At 37.6% G+C, this 16240-nt stretch overlaps 2 protein-coding genes across 2 annotated transcripts in view; one reads left to right on the top strand and one right to left on the bottom strand.

Moving 5' to 3' along the window:
* Window positions 1-16240, bottom strand: part of prel (preli-like) — a 358444-nt gene that overhangs the window by 165408 nt on the left and 176796 nt on the right. The window lies entirely within an intron of this gene.
* Window positions 1-16240, top strand: part of LOC143018165 (uncharacterized) — a gene marked incomplete at its 3' end in the record, with an annotated part of 324170 nt that overhangs the window by 162947 nt on the left and 144983 nt on the right. Inside the window, 2 exon segments of the mRNA XM_076173326.1 lie at window positions 13338-13454; window positions 14217-14472. Of these exon segments, the coding sequence (XP_076029441.1) occupies window positions 13338-13454; window positions 14217-14472 (373 nt within the window).

Here is a 16240-nt window from a genome sequence, read left to right as displayed (position 1 = left end):
GGCAACAGTCCTTGGACTGCTCCTATAGATTTAAATCAGAAAATATATTGAATTGTTGTCTTCTGTTGTGCAGGTGTGGGATTGTTGTTGTCATTCCCTAGATTGTCTGGCTGAGCAGTTCCATCTCCCCAAGGAACACCACAGCTGAAATGGGGTTTCCCCACAAATCCTTTATAGAGTGTATATTGTGTTGTTGGCATGCATGATTGTGTACAATACAGTCTTCCATAATGTGTTGTATAGTATGGGGTGAAGTGTTGCATCCTGGACAGTTATCTGCAATGCAGTCATCTAGACTCTTTTGGTAGCTTAGAAGGGCTGGATGGTGGCCACATCGCAGTCTAGCCAGGTGAACTCTGTCCTTACAGGGAAGATAGGATTCAGAGGGATATCAGAGGGTCTGGCATGCAGAAGTATGTTGTCTTTCAGTTTGTTGTTGGAGCAGTGAGTGATATGATTATGGATATGTTTCTGGAACCTGGTGTATGGTGGTTGTGGAGGAAGAGAGTATTTGTGTGTTATATGTATTTGGGCATTGTTTTAATGTTTCTTGGCATGTGTGAGTACTCAAATATGTAGTGTAGTGGGTGTGCTGTGTTTGTGGAGGGTGTGGTAAGTGTTTGTATGCCTCTCATGTTCAGGTGATCCTTCACTTTGAGGACTTTTCTTTCATGGTGTAAATGGTCTGTAGGTTTTGTATTTGTGCAGCCTGTAATTGTCTTTAGGGCTTTCTTTTGTATGGCCTGAAGAGTGTTGGGTAGTGTCCCAATGAAATTAGGGGCCTGTGTAGGTCTCACATAATTCATCACTGAACTGCATTATATATTGTAGTATTAGTTTCTTTGTTTTGTCCAAATGTTGTACCTGTAATTGATTTTGGTGTCTAGGTGTCTAGACATTGTTGTCTAGGTGTGCATTTAGTCTTAATATTTGTGATATTTTGTTTGAATGACATGGATGTATCGTATGTTATGCCAATAATGTGTGTGTGTGTGAGTTTGTATTTTCCTAGTTGTATCTTACAGGAAGGGGAGCTAGACTTGTGGTATCCTGCCTTTGTATCTTGCAGTGTCTAGTTTGCTCTTAAATTCATGTATGGTTTTTGCACACACTATTGTTTCGTCCAGTTTGTTCCAAGTGTCCACCACTCTGTGTGGAAAACTGTTTTTCTTCATGTCTCTTCTATAATTATCCTTTTTGAGATTCTTTCCATGTCCTCTTGTATTTCTCTTGTCCCAATTTAGTAAGTCCCCTCTATCAAGTATTTCCGTGCCTTTCATGATTCTATAACTTCTGTAACTTCAATTTAGCCAGTCTCTCTTCAAATTCAAGTTTGAAAGTGCTGGGGCCATTTTCATGGTTGCTCTCTGGATTCTTTCAATTTTCTTTATATTCTTTTTGGTACTGGATGACCATAATGTCGCAGCATATTCTAGGCCTTATTGTGACTAATATTTTTTTTAATAATTTCTTTGTCCAAATAGGTAAACACCACTTTTATTGATCTTGGCATGTTGTAGGACTCTCCAACAATTTTGTTTATTTGTTTATCAGAGTACAAGTCGTTTGAGATAATTACTCCCAGGTCTTTTTCAGGTCCCACTTTCTTTACCTCCTTAGTTCCAATTGTATATTGTCCTGTTTTTGTTTTTGTTTTTTTCTTCTTCTGAACTCCATTATACAACATTTCTTAATGTTGAAATCCACTTTCCACTTCTGACTTCATTTCCAAACCTTGTTCAGGTCTCTCTGTAGTGATTCGCACTGTTTCCGTTTTCACTTTCCTCAACAATTTACCATCATCTGCAAAGAAGCTCATGTAACATTTCACATCATCATCCATGTCATTCACATAAATAGCGAACATTATTGGAGCCAATACTGATCCTTTCAGGAATCCACAAATCACCTCTTTCCAACCTGAATACTTTTCTCTGAGTACTATTCTTATTTTCCTACCATGCAGGAAATCCTCCATCCAGTTTAGTAGGTTGAACATAAGAACATAAGAAATAAAGGAGACTGCAAAAGACCATAAGGCCTACACTAGGCAGCTCCGTATCCATCACCACCTGTCATCCCCATCCATAAAGTTGTCTAATCGTTTTTTAAAACAACTGATAGTTTCAGCGCTTACTACATGGTTACTAAGTTTATTCCATTCATCGACCACCCTATTAGTAAACCAATTCTTGCCTATTTCCTTCTTAAATCTAAATTTGTCCAGTTTGTACCCATTACTGCGAGTCCTGCCCTGTTGTTTTATTATGATGACCTTGTTTGCATCACCCTTGTTATAGCCTTTGATCCACTTGAACACTTCTATTAGATCACCCCGCACTCTGCGTCTTTCCAGAGAGTGTAAGTTTAGGTGCCTAAGCCTCTCTTCGTAAGGCAAATTTCCGAGTCCTTGTATCATTTTGGTCATTCTTCTCTGTACTGATTCTAATGAATTTACGTCCATTCTGTAGGACGGAGACCAAAACTGTACCGCATAGTCAAGGATGGGTCTAACTATCGCTAGGTAGAGTTTAATAATTACCTCTGCACTTCTATTCGTTACCGTCCTAGCAATGAAGCCTAATGCTCTGTTAGCTTTATTTCTGGCGCTAATACACTGCTTCCTGGTTTTAAGGTCCGGACTCACCAGAACTCCCAAGTCCCTCTCGCACTCAGATTTTTCTAAAAACGTGTTATCTAAGTTGTATCTATTTTCGGGGTTGTGTAGCCCTACGTTTAACACGCTACACTTAGAGATATTGAAGTTCATTTGCCACTTCACCGACCATGTTAACAGCTTATTAAGGTCATCCTGCAGAATCTGGGCGTCGTCTCCTGACCTAATTAGGCGTCCTATTTTAGTGTCGTCCGCAAACTTACTAACATCACTATTTAACCCTTCGTCTAAGTCGTTTATATACATAATGAACAACAAGGGACCCAAAACCGAGCCCTGGGGGACCCCGCTAGTAACATTGCCCCACCTAGATTTTATTCCATTTATGGTGACCCGCTGTTTTCTGTTACTAATCCAAGCTCTAATTCATTCTAACACTTTTCCTCCTATGCCATGGGCTTTGATTTTATTTAGTAGTCTGGTGTGGCACTTTGTCGAACGCTTTGCTAAAGTCAAGGTAGATAACATCGTAATTTTCATTGTTGTCTGCCGCCTTATATACCTTAGTGTAAAAGGATAGAAGATTAGTCACGCATGACTTACCCTTGGAGAAACCATGCTGTGAAACACGAATTAAATTATGCCCTTCAATGTGTTCTCTGGGTCTATTTACTATTATTGATTCAAGCATTTTTCCTATAACCGATGTCAAACTGATTGGCCTGTAGTTGCATATAGACGATCTATCTCCCTTCTTAAAAACAGGAACAACGTTTGCCTGCCTCCAAGCAGTTGGAACAGAACCAGTGTCTACCGATTTATTGAATATTTCAGTTAACTGGTCGCAGATTTCAAATTTACACTCTTTAAGCATTCTTGGAAAAATTTCGTCTGGACCCGGAGATTTTGTAGCTTTAAGTCTGTCAATCTGCTTGACTACTTCCTCTTTACTAATGCTGATATTAGTTAGACTACTTTCTTCATCCCCTCTGAAAATCGGATCGCAGTCAGGTACTTTATCTAACCTCTCATCAGTAAATACCGATAGAAAATAATTGTTAAACTCCCCTGCATGTTTTCCAATTTTTTAAATAATTTTTTGTGTGGTACTTTGTCAAAGGCATTTTATAAGTCTAGGAAAGCACAATCAGCCCATCCATCCCGTTATTGTATTATATCTATTAGTCTTGAGTAAAAACAGATTAAATTTGTAGTACATGATCTTCCCTGTCTGAATCAAATTGTCTCTGTAACTTACGGATAAAACTTACATACATATACCAAAGGCTCTTTCCCCCTGACAAGGGAGGTAGCCAAAAAACAAAGGCATAAAAAAAAACACTCCCACCAATTCCATCCCCAACATACTCCACTCCAATCCACCCCCTTCCCTCCCTCTTATCTTGGCACCTCCTGGATGATGGGTCATCCCTGCATCTCGCTCACTACCCTGGGTCAGAAGCAGTGTCGCAAGACACAGTACATCCACAGCAAGGCCGCTTCATTAAATTGGCAACCTCACTTCTCCATCCCCTCATGCAGAATGGAAGAAGATGGGGGAACTCCCTTCAGGCTGCACAATTTATTTTTCACACATACTCACTCAACCCCCATCCCCCACCCACTCCCCCTCATGCATCACAGCATCATCCATACACATCCATTCTCTATTCACCCCTATCTTCTGTCCTGTCCCGTCTTTCCTCAACAAACATTTCCCTTTTTCCCAATGCCCCTTTTACCTCATCCATCCACCTCATCCTAGGTTGCCCTTCATGTTCACTCCTACCTCTGCCTTCCATACCTCTTTTACTACTCTTTCTTCACTCATTCTTTCCATGTGTCCAAACCATCCCAATACTTTTTCATCAACCCATCTCCCAGCTCCCTTTCCACCCCAATTCTACTCACCTCCTCGTTTCTCACTATCCAGCTTAATAACCTCTATCATACTTCTCAGGCACCTCATCTCAAACATTGCAAAAGAGTAATGAGCAAACGATCAAAGTACTAGGCGATCCAAAGAGCAAGATTGAAATCCTAAAAAGAGAAAACGAAAGAATGAAAAATGAGGACAAAAATAAAGATGAAGAATTGAAAAAGGAGGTCAAAGAACAATTACTAGTAGTGACCAGAAAGGTGGAAGAGTCAATCAAAGAAATAGACCTCACTGAAATAAAAAATCAATGGAAACAAGAACAGGAAAATAACAAAATATCCTTTAGTGAGATAGTACAAAAGCAGATAGAGGAAAATACAAAAGAAACAGTCTTAAAAGTGATTAAAGAAAAGGAAAATTAGGTGAGAGATACAGTTGACAAAGGTAAGTGCATTGTGGTCCATGGTATCCAGGAAAAACATTATATGAATAGATACCAGAGAGAAAAGGAGGAGAAGGAAATAGCTAAGGAAATTTTGAAAGAAATACAGGATGAAGGACAGAGTCTCGATAAAGAAATCAATTAAATCCACAGGATAGCCAATATTCAAAAGAAAAACAACATAGATCACTGAAAATAAAATTAAGAACTCAAATGATAGCAGAGGAGATATTATCAAAAGTGGTTAAATTGGCAATGTAGAACTAATTATGATCAAAATTGTAAACAAAAGGATGAAAGGCAGAACATTTTTTGTAGTGTATGTACCACCAAAAACACAGGCATGGTTGGATAGCGAACATTCTAAATTACTGGAAGACATAATGAATGTGCTAAATGAATTACTAAAAGAGGATGGAAACATAGTAATCATGGGCAATTTTAATGCAAAGGATATATCTGGGAAGAAATGATAGTAAAAGGGGGAGAAGATCATTGGAGCAACATCCTACTAGATGTGACCATCGAATACACCCTAACTCAATGGGTTAAGGGAAATACTATATATTTGGAAATGTTGAAACTAGACTTGATATTAACTTCTGAACCAGATATTGTGAACAAAATGGAGTATAAAACACCAATTGCAAAGAGTGACCATATACTAATAGAGTTTGAATTAAAAGAACAGAACAATGTAAGTAGAAACGATAAGCATACAGAAGGAAGATTAATGTACAATAAAACAGATTTTGAAAAACTAAGAAAAAAAATTCCAAAACACTAACTGGGACAAATTTTCCAAAGAGGAAACAAAGATGGAAGACAAATGGAACATATTCAAAGAAAAGTGCAGTGAAGGAATTGGCAAATATGTACCAAAAAAGAAACAAAAAGAGATTTATATAAAGTGTTGGTATAACAAAAGGTGCAGCGAGGCTAGAGACAGAAGAGACAAAGACTGGAAAAGTGGAAAAAAAAGACAAAAAAATAACCCATCTAAATGGCCAACATATATAAAACTTAGGAATGAATATGTGAATATACACAGGAAAGAAAAAAGATATTATAGACAAATGTAAGGATCAACCCAAACTCTTTTACAGATATATAAATGAAAAACTAAAGGACAAACACGTAATAGTAAAATTGCGTGAAGGAGATAATGAATATATAGATGATACAGAAATGGTAGAAGTCATGATCAGACATTTCAGGTCAGTTTTTACAATAGAGAGCTCACAATTTTGGGAAGATAGAAAACAAGAAATAAAGAAATAAAGGTAACACAAAAAGAAATAAGAGATGAAATAAAAAACCTAGATGTCAGGAAATCGCATGGACCAGACGGAATTGCAAATTGAATACTGAAAGAGTGTATAGATGAACTGACAGACAAACTATACAAGATAATAGACTCGTCACTCAAAGAAAGAAAGGTACCACAATATTGGAAAGATGCAAATATAGTACCAATATACAAAGGAGGAAATAGGGAAGACCCTACAAATTTCAGATTGGTATCCCTTACAAACACAATAGCAAAAATATGTGAAAAAGTAATCAGAAATAAAGGGACCAAACACTTGGAGGAAAATTAAATAATAAACCCTAAACAATTTGGCTTTAGAAGTGGAAGATCGTGTACCACAAACCTAATTTGCTTTTACTCAAGATTAATTGAGATAATACAAGAAAGAGATGGCTGGGTAGATTGCGCCTTCTTAGATTTCCAAAAGGCGTTCGATAAGGTACCACATAAAAAATTAATAAGAAAAATTGAAATAATAGGAGGAATACAGGGTGAGCTGCTAGAATGGATGAAGGACTTCTTAATTGGAAGAAGAATGAGAGTGGTACTTAGAGACAAAAATTCAAACTGGGAAGATGTAAAAAGTGGAGTCCCACAAGGCTCTGTATTGCCTCCTTTAATGTTTGCCATATACAGTAGAAGCCCGATTTAATTAACTAATTCAGCCAAGGCCCAGTCCGCTAAATTGAATTTTCCGTTACATTGAGCGAGTGAGCGTTGGTGTAACAGTGTTGCCAGAGCGGATTATAAAAATGATACGTACCTAAAAATTCCCTAGTGTATACACACACACATACAGTATATATATTATTGTAAGTGAATTATAGGCAGCACAATCGTGAATTGCAAACGAACAGCAACGTGCAGTAATTTGTTGCAACGTGTGTGTGTGTCGTGTAACAATGATATGAGCTGTCTGTGAATTTCGCGGAATATTAGTCATAGCTTCGTGTTTGGTTCAATGTACATAATTCTAGCGATTAATAGGACTGGGCAGTTGGTTTTTGGATAGTGAGCGTTATTGTTGTGTTGTTGCAGAAAACGTAGTTCGTTGTTATAGAAGTGTTTTTCGTGGTGATTACTCTCGCGTACTGATTTTGAATTTTCCCATCAACTTAATGTTTCATTATTTTGTTTTCCTATTATACCGTCTATTTCTACTTGAATATATTTCTGCTACAATTATACTTTATACATATACTGAATTATATATTATTGTATATATATATATATATTTATATACCTCCAAAGTACTAAATTATAATTTTTTCCTTGACTCCACCACCACAATCTGGTAACATCTGGTAACATTGGACTCTTAGACACGCATGTGGCAGTTGACGGAAAATGCTCAACTCAGCTTACCCTTTCCGCTAAATTGAGCTATTTCCATAGACGCGCGTCTGGCCAGCTAGTGGAAAATGGTAAACTTAGCGGACCATTTCCGCTAAGTTGAGCATTTTCGTTATTGCTATTTGCAGTTCGCTAATTTGAGCTTCCGCTAAATTGAGATTCGTTAAATCGGGCTTCTACTTGATATAAATGATATGAATGAGGGAGTAAATTGTTACATGAACTTCTTTGCTGACGATGCCAAAATACTCGAGAGTAAAAACGGAAGAAGATTGTAGATCGCTACAAGAAGACCTAGACAAAATATGGGAATGGAGTCAGAAATGTGAGATGGAACATCAACATTAAGAAATGCAGCATAATAGAATTTGGAAAAAGCAAAAATAGAGTATCGGGCCAATACAAAATTGGAAACAAAGAAGTCAAAAAAGTATTTTCAGAAAGGGACCTGGGAGTAATCATCTCTAGCGACTTGACACCTGACAAACATGTCAACAAATTATTTGGAGAGACTTTTAACTTAATAAGATCATTGGAAGTGGCCTTCAACTACATAGATGAAGAGATGGTTAAAAAAATAGTGGTTACACAGATAAGACCTAAACTAGAATATGCCACAACATTGTGGGCACCCAGCACAAAGAAGAACATAAGAAAATTAGAAAGAATCCAAAGAGCAGCGACAAAAATGGCACCTACACATATGAACAAAGATTGGAGAAACTACATCTGTCAACACTGGAACAGAGAAGAGAAAGAGGTGATTTATTGACTACAGAATTATGAAAATGATGGAAATCCTCGATAGAGATGACATATTAAAGTGGGACATAGAGAATCAAGAGGGCATCAAAAGAAACTAAAGAAGGACATTTACAGAAGAGACCTGAAAAAGAATAGCTTCCCACATAGAGTGATTGATGTCTGGAACAAACCAAACAGAAACAGTGAATGCCAAAACTATACATGATTTTAAGAATAAACTGGGTGCAGAGAGATACGAAAACGGATCACTATGAGCATAGCTCCCTCTTCCCGTAGAATACAACTAGGTACAACTAGTAAATACAAGGAGGGAAAAGGAAAACCCAACAAACTATAGACCGGTCTCCCTTACAAGCACAATAGCAAAAACATGTGAAAAAGTTATCAAAAGTAGAAGGATTAAACATCTGGAAGAAAATGAAATACTGAATCCAAAACAATTTGACTTTAGACACAGAAGATCATGTGCCACTAACTTGATTTGCTTTTACTTGAGGCTAATAGAAATAATGCAAGAAAGGGATGGATGGGCTTTCCTAGATTTACAAAAAGCAGTTGATAAAGTACCACACAAAAAGCTACTAAGAAAAATCAAAATAATAGGTGATGTACAACGAAAGTTATTGAAATGAATGGAAGATTTCTTGCGCGTGAGAAAATTGAGGGTGGTACTTGGAGACAAAAAAATTGACGTGGGAAGAAATGATAAGTGGAGTCTCACAAGGTTCACAAGGTTGCCATATATATATAAATGACATGAATGAAGGTGTTGAATGTTATATGAACTTCTTTGGAGATGATGTGAAACTATTAAAGAAAGTAAGTACAGAGGAAGATTGTGAATCTATACAGAAAGATCTGGAATGAAGTCAAAAGTGGGAAGTGAATTTCAACATCAAGAAATGTAGTATAATGGAATTTGGAAAAAGTAAAAATAGAATATCAGGGCAATATAGAATTGGTACAAAGGAAGTAAAAAATGATTAGCTCGGAAAGGGACCTAGGAATAACTATCAGCAAAGACGTGTCACCAGACAAGTATATCAACAAAAATTTTGGAGAAACCTTCTATTTACTAAGATCAATGAAAGTGGCCTTTGACCACTGGGATGAGGAAATGATAAAGAAAATATTAGTCATATTGGTAAAGCTAAGATTGGAGTATACTGCAACACTATGGACACACAGTACAAAAAAGAATACAAAGAAATTAGGAAGAATTCAAAGAATAATGACAAAGATGGCACCAACACTCTCCAAATTGACATAAGAACAAAGATTCTCCAAACTGGAACTACCAACCCCACAACAAAGAAAAAGAGGAGATCTACTGGCCATTTACAGAATTATGAAAGGGAAGTCCTTGAGAGAGAAGATTTATGAAAGTGGGATAAAAGAAAAACAAGAGGACATGAAAAGAAACTCAAAAAGGATAGTTATAGAAGAGATATGAAGTGTGTGCAAAAACTATACAAGAATTTAAGAACAGCTAGATGCCGAAAGATACAAAGGCAGGTCACTACAAGCATAGCTTTTTCCTGTATAATACAACTAGGTAGATACAACTAGATAAATACATTCAAACTCCTCTCTCTCTTATGTTCCATGTTTCTGCCCCATACAGTGCTGATGGCACAATCACTCCTTCATACAACCTCCTCTTAGCATACATTCCCAAATGTCTATTTCTCATTACACTTCTTAATCCACCAAGGTATTTACTCCTCTCAATCTATATTCTACCTCCACCTCCACTTCTCCCTTTTTCTCCACATTCACACCCAAGTATAAAAAATTGTCCACTTCCTCCAATCTCTCTCCCTTAATACTCACTTCCAGTCTGCTGCCACTTTCTCCCCTTGTACATTTCATCACCTTACTTTTACCCACATTTATCTTCAACTTCTCTCTTTTGCACACTTTCCCAAACTCTGTTACCAGCTTCCTCAATCCCTTCTCTGATCCATCTAAAAGTGCAGTGTCATCAGCAAACAACAGCTGGCTTATCTCCCATTTTTCTCCATTTTCTTTAACCATCTCCAATCCCCAAACACTACCCTTACATTTACCTCTCACACCACCCCATCCATGTATAAATTGAACAGCCAAGGTGACATAACACATCCCTGACGAAGTCCCACCTTTACTTCAAACCACTCACTCTCTATGTTTCTAATCCTAACACAAGCTATACGACTCTCGTAAAAACTGTTGACTGCTCTTAAAATCTTTCTTCCTATCCCATATATCTGCAATACCTCCCATCAGTGCCTTCCTATCTATATTGTCATAAGCCTTTTCCAGATCCATAAAAACCCAAAAATCTTTACCTTTTCCTAAAGCTTTCTCACATGTCTGCCTTACCACAAAAATCTGATTTACACAACACCTATCTGTCCTAAACCCAAACTGTTCCTCACCAATTACTCCCTCTGTTCCTCTCCTAATTCTCTCAATCAAAACCCTCCCAGAAGCCTTCCCAACTACACTTAACAAGCTGATTCCTCTGAAACTACTACACTCACACATGTCCCCTTTTCCCTTGTAAATTGGAACTATACAGGCACTCCCCCAGTCCTCTGGCACTCTACCTTCTCTTAAACAAACATTAAATAACCTCACCAACCAGTCCACCATCACTACCTCCTTTTTCAGACATTCTGCATGATATCCATCCAACCCATGTGCCTTACCTACTCTTATCATCTTAACAACTTCTTCACTTCATCTTTCCTTATTTCTCCTCCATTTCCTCACTCATCACTGTTATTTTCTCAGTGCTTCCTACTGCAACTGTCTTTCCCTCCCCTATCCTCCTTCACATTTAGCAACTCCCTAAAATACTCTGCCCATCTTCCTCTTACTGCCTTCTCTTCCATTATAATCTCTCCTTCTGCACCTTTTACCTTTTCTTCTCTAGTTCATACGCTTCCTCTCTTAATTTCTTTCCAAAACATCTCTTTATTACTTTCAAAAATTTCTGTCATACTCTTACCCCCATTTGACAGCTCTCCTCTTTGCCTCCTTGATCTTATGCTTTACTTCTCTTTTCTTTGTGATGGTGTATCTTCCTTCTATTTCCTCTCATCCTCCTTGTTCCACACACCATCTTTGCACACCTTGTGACTCTTTCCTTGAACCATCCCCATCCCTCCTCTACTTCTAGTTCTACTCTATCTTTCATTCCCTCCTATTCTTTCAGCTTCTTGTACTCTTTCTCCTTTTCTTTCTTTTTTAAGCAGTTCACTCTAAGCACCTCCTTATCTTCTGTCCTTTTCCTATTTCTCCATCTATCCTCCACTCTCAACTTTCCTTCCACCAAAAATGATCTGATATTCCCCCACTCTCTCCCCTTAGAACATGTACATCCGTAACTCTTCCTACTATACCCCTGGTTCACCACCCTCTCTTATCTGTACTTATGCTCGACTTTCTTCCGAAACACTATTTGCTATCATCAACTCTCGTCTACAATTTTTTCCTGGAACTCCATACTTTCCAACCACTCTGTCTATTGTTTCATTTCCTACCCTATCATTAACCTCTTCACTCCAGGCCAAAATCTCGCGGGCAGCATTATCTGCCAGACGTACGATGTGTCATAATAATACTCACATCATAAAATATAGTCACCGCTTATATCGATCGTTCTCTCTTTCACCCGTGAATTTTGATAACCATAGAAAATGTGATGAAGACAGTTTAGAGAGTATGTCATTATGCAGGGGCAACTACACTAAATATAATCAAGACGCCGATATGGCAGCCCCGCATATCCACTTGCTCCTCATGCCGCCTACGTATGCGGCACCATATGGAAGTGGTTAAGGTCTTCCAATACCACTACATTGACATTTCTCCCTAGTCCCTCAATGCACTCATTTAAGTACATCCAAAAACCCTCCCTTTCCTCTACACTTCTCACTACCAGGCCCATATGCACTTACAAAAACACACATCTCCCTCCACATTAACCTTGAAGAAACCTTCCACTCCACTACACATTTACCTATCTCTTCACTTACTAGTATAGCCACCCCTTCTCTCCCTCATCCTCTATTCACTCCTGAGAAGCTCCCAACTACACTCCCAAACGCACACTCGCCCCTCCCTTTCAACTTGGTTTCACTCATTGCCGACACATCCATCTTCTCACAAACAGTCTATCTCTTGTCTTTTACTCTCATCTGTACCACATCCATGCACATTAAAAGACCCAAACCCTAGGTTACTGGTTGGAAAACTGCTGGACCCTCTTATGCTTTTATTTTTTTTAGGAATGTCCCCTTTGGGGCTACAGGTAGCAGGATTCCTAGTCCTATCCCCATCCCATTTTTTGTTACCTCATATGACTCAAGTGGGAAGACTTGGTGGCAGCATTCTTTTCCCCCACCACAGGGTTAGGGAGAAAAGGAAATGAATATTCAGAGAAATGGTACAGGACAGTAACAAGGGGTGGGGGGACAGCATAACGGAGGTACAGTCACAGTATAATAAAAGTGTCATCATTTCTCTATGAAGAGAGATTTCCACTATCACAAACAAAATAATGTGTGGCTCTGGTCTGTAGGGGCATCCCATATAGACCCAAAAGTATCATCTGCATGCTATTTAGCCACAGTAGCATGCAGCCAATACCCCAGATGGGGATAATTACTGAATATGCAGATATTTTTTTTTTTTTTTTTTTTTTTTCATTATTATTATTTTTTCTCCCCCCCCCCCCCCCCAAGAATTTCTTGGTTTCATTGTCCACTAGATTTTGTATTTAACTACTCTAGGATGTTTATATTTTCCTATTCCAGTTGAAGAACGTCCAGGTAGTTTGTAATTTGTTCCAATTTTTTTTTTCCATTCACTTGTCTGTCATTCCCTGCTTTTCTCCTTTTCTTTCTTTCATCTTGTATTCCCACTCCCTCTCCATTTCTTTTCATGTTTTGCTATGATATTCTATCTTCCTCATTTGCAGCCCAACACCTTCCCAGAGTTCTGAAGGCACCAACTCATCCACTCCATCTCAGCGTGGCCGAAGACAAACCTCACACAGTCGCCGCCATTCCCCTGCCAATAATGGCGATAGCAAACGGTCAGTTGGTCTGAGAGGAAAAGATATGCAGCCTTACCACTGTTGAACAATGCATCTTGCATAATGTGGTTTCTATGGGAGATGTCCTGTCATTTTATTTTACAACTTCATTGCTTGACCTTTCAAGACATTTTGTGGTGGCAAATTGTGTGAAGGCCTACCTTGTAATAACTTAAAATTACATGAGCATAGCTATTGTATAATCTGGTAAGTTCCATACATACAACTAAGTAAATACAAGATGATTCATTCATACAGTTGAAAACATGAGATAAAAGCCAGTAACAGCTTAGACCATGACATTCTTCAGTTGAGGTCAGATTTATCGAGTAAATGAATCTAGTGGAAAAGCACATTTGCTACCTCAATCACTGTAGTGGTCTTATTGATAGACCACTAGTATTTTTTTTTTCCAATCGCTTCTCCATCTCTTGTCTCTCTCTAAAAGGCTAGAAATAATGTGTTCATTACATATCTCTTTACCTTTGATTAGTCCAGACCAACACTAAAGGTTCCATTACCTCAGACTAAGTAAATCTCAGAGTGGTTTAAAGTTTGTTTACAAAAACAATGAGTACCAACTGAGAGCTCGATTTATTTAAACTTATTGGTTTCCTTAAACTGAAAGTTTTTTTCTTCATGTTAAAGTAGTAATGTAACCTTACAGGAAATATTTTGATTTGTAGGATACTATTTAATTTTTATTTTTACATTCTTATTTTTGTACAACATCTGAACTGATAAATAAAATCATTCCTACAGGCGAGGAAAAGGTGGAAGTGCCCCATCTGCCACCACTGCATCGTCCTCATCATCAGTACAAGCTGACACAAGTTCAGGGACAGAGGGCATCACAGATCCTCCTGTCCCAGCCTTTGACCACACCGTTCTCACCCGTGCCCCCTCCTTTTTCCCCACAGAAGAAGAATTCACAGATCCCTTAGATTTTATTGAGAAAATTAGGCCAGAGGCTGAAAAGTTTGGTCTCTGTAGAATAGTTCCACCAAGTAATTTCAAGGTAAAGAAATACAGAATGGTATGTAGGAATATTTGCACTTCCTATAATGTTCAAACTTTTTTTCTGTTTGTGTAGCTAAACAGATTGTGGAGAATGATTAGATTAGGAGAAGAATTCACAGATCCCTTAGATTTTATTGAGAAAATTAGGCCAGAGGCTGAAAAGTTTGGTCTCTGTAGAATAGTTCCACCAAGTAATTTCAAGGTAAAGAAATATAGAATGGTATATGGGAATATTTGTACTTCCTATAATGTTCAAACTTTTTTTCTGTTTGTGTAGCTAAACAGATTGTGGAGAATGATTAAATTAGGAATTTTGTTTGGCGTAGCTTATTGCTCATTTCAATGGATAGCCAAGCCAAAGTATATACCCATTCAAAAACCCATTTGTTGTCCCTACTATCTTACCTTTTGAATAATAACCCTTCATCCATAATACGCTAACTCAGAAGGGGGCAACAAATAGGTCTTTGGATTGGTGAATGCTGGGTACATGCTTTGACTTGGTCACCCACCTATAAAAGGGAAAGGGGCTTTTTGTATGTGTATGCTTGTATTTACTTAATTGTATGTAGAATAAAATCCAGGAATATTATATAATTACTATTAGTACGTTGATTACTAATTTAGAATGTTCCTTATATCTAAAAGAAAATATGAATGCTATTAAGAGGTATTGTAGAGTGTATTGCAGCAATGTGAAATAGGGCAGTCTGTTTAAAGCATTTAGAAGTTTTTACTTGAGTATTAGAGCATATGGAAGGTCAGGAATGGAGAGAGGGAATGGTTTGAGGTGAATGTTGGGGTGTGGTAGGGTTTTGTTACATCACTATTGTTCACTGTATATTTGGATGGGGTTGTATATACATACATATTCCAAAGGACCTTTTCCCCTTGTAGATGTTTGGAGTTGGTGGTTAAAGGTCGAGATATGGGAAGTAAGCCATTTTTTGACACTGTGCTTGGGATAGGAGGAAAGCTGTTAAGAGTAGTCAAGAATTTTTACAAGTGTAGTAGAGCCTGTGTTAGAATTAGAAATGGAAAGAGTGAATGGTTTGAGGTAAAGGTAGGAATTAACCAGGAATGTATTATGTGGGAAGCTATTCTTTTTCAAATCTCTTCTGTAACTGTCCTTCTTTAGCTTCTTTTCATGTCCTCTTGTTTCTCTTCTGTCCCATTTTAATAAGTCATCTCTATCAAGAATTTCCACCCCTTTCATAATTCTGTAAATGGTCAACAAATCACCTCTTTTTCTTCTTTGTTCCAGTGTTGATATATATAATTTCTCCAATCATTGTTGGCATGTCAAATTTGATAGTGTAGGTGCCATTTTTGTCACTGCTCTTTGAATTAATTTTTTTTTTTTTTTTTTTTTTTTTTTTTTTTTTTTTTTTTTTTTTTTTTTTTTTTTTTTTTTTTTTTTTTTTTGTGCTAGTGCCCATAGTGTTGCAGCATACTCTAGTTTAGGTCTTATTAGTGCAACCACTATTTTCCTTACCATTTCTTCATCCATGTAGTCGAAGGCTACTTTCATTGATCTTAATAAGTTAAAAGTCTCTCCAACTAATTTATTGATATGGTTATCAGGTGTCAAGCGACATCACTAGAGATAATCACTCCTAGGTCCCTTTCTTAGTCAACTTTTTGACTTCCTTGTTACCAAATTTATATTGTCCCGATATTCTATTTTTGCTTTTTCCAACTTCCATTATACTACATTTCTTAATGTTAAAGTTCATTTCACACATGACTCCATTCCCATATTTTGT

This window comes from Oratosquilla oratoria, chromosome 34 (genome assembly GCF_046742065.1).
Source record: "Oratosquilla oratoria isolate Oo_2021 chromosome 34, ASM4674206v1, whole genome shotgun sequence".
In the NCBI taxonomy this organism is placed as follows: domain Eukaryota; kingdom Metazoa; phylum Arthropoda; class Malacostraca; order Stomatopoda; family Squillidae; genus Oratosquilla; species Oratosquilla oratoria.
This window is presented reverse-complemented; position numbering and strand designations above follow the sequence as displayed.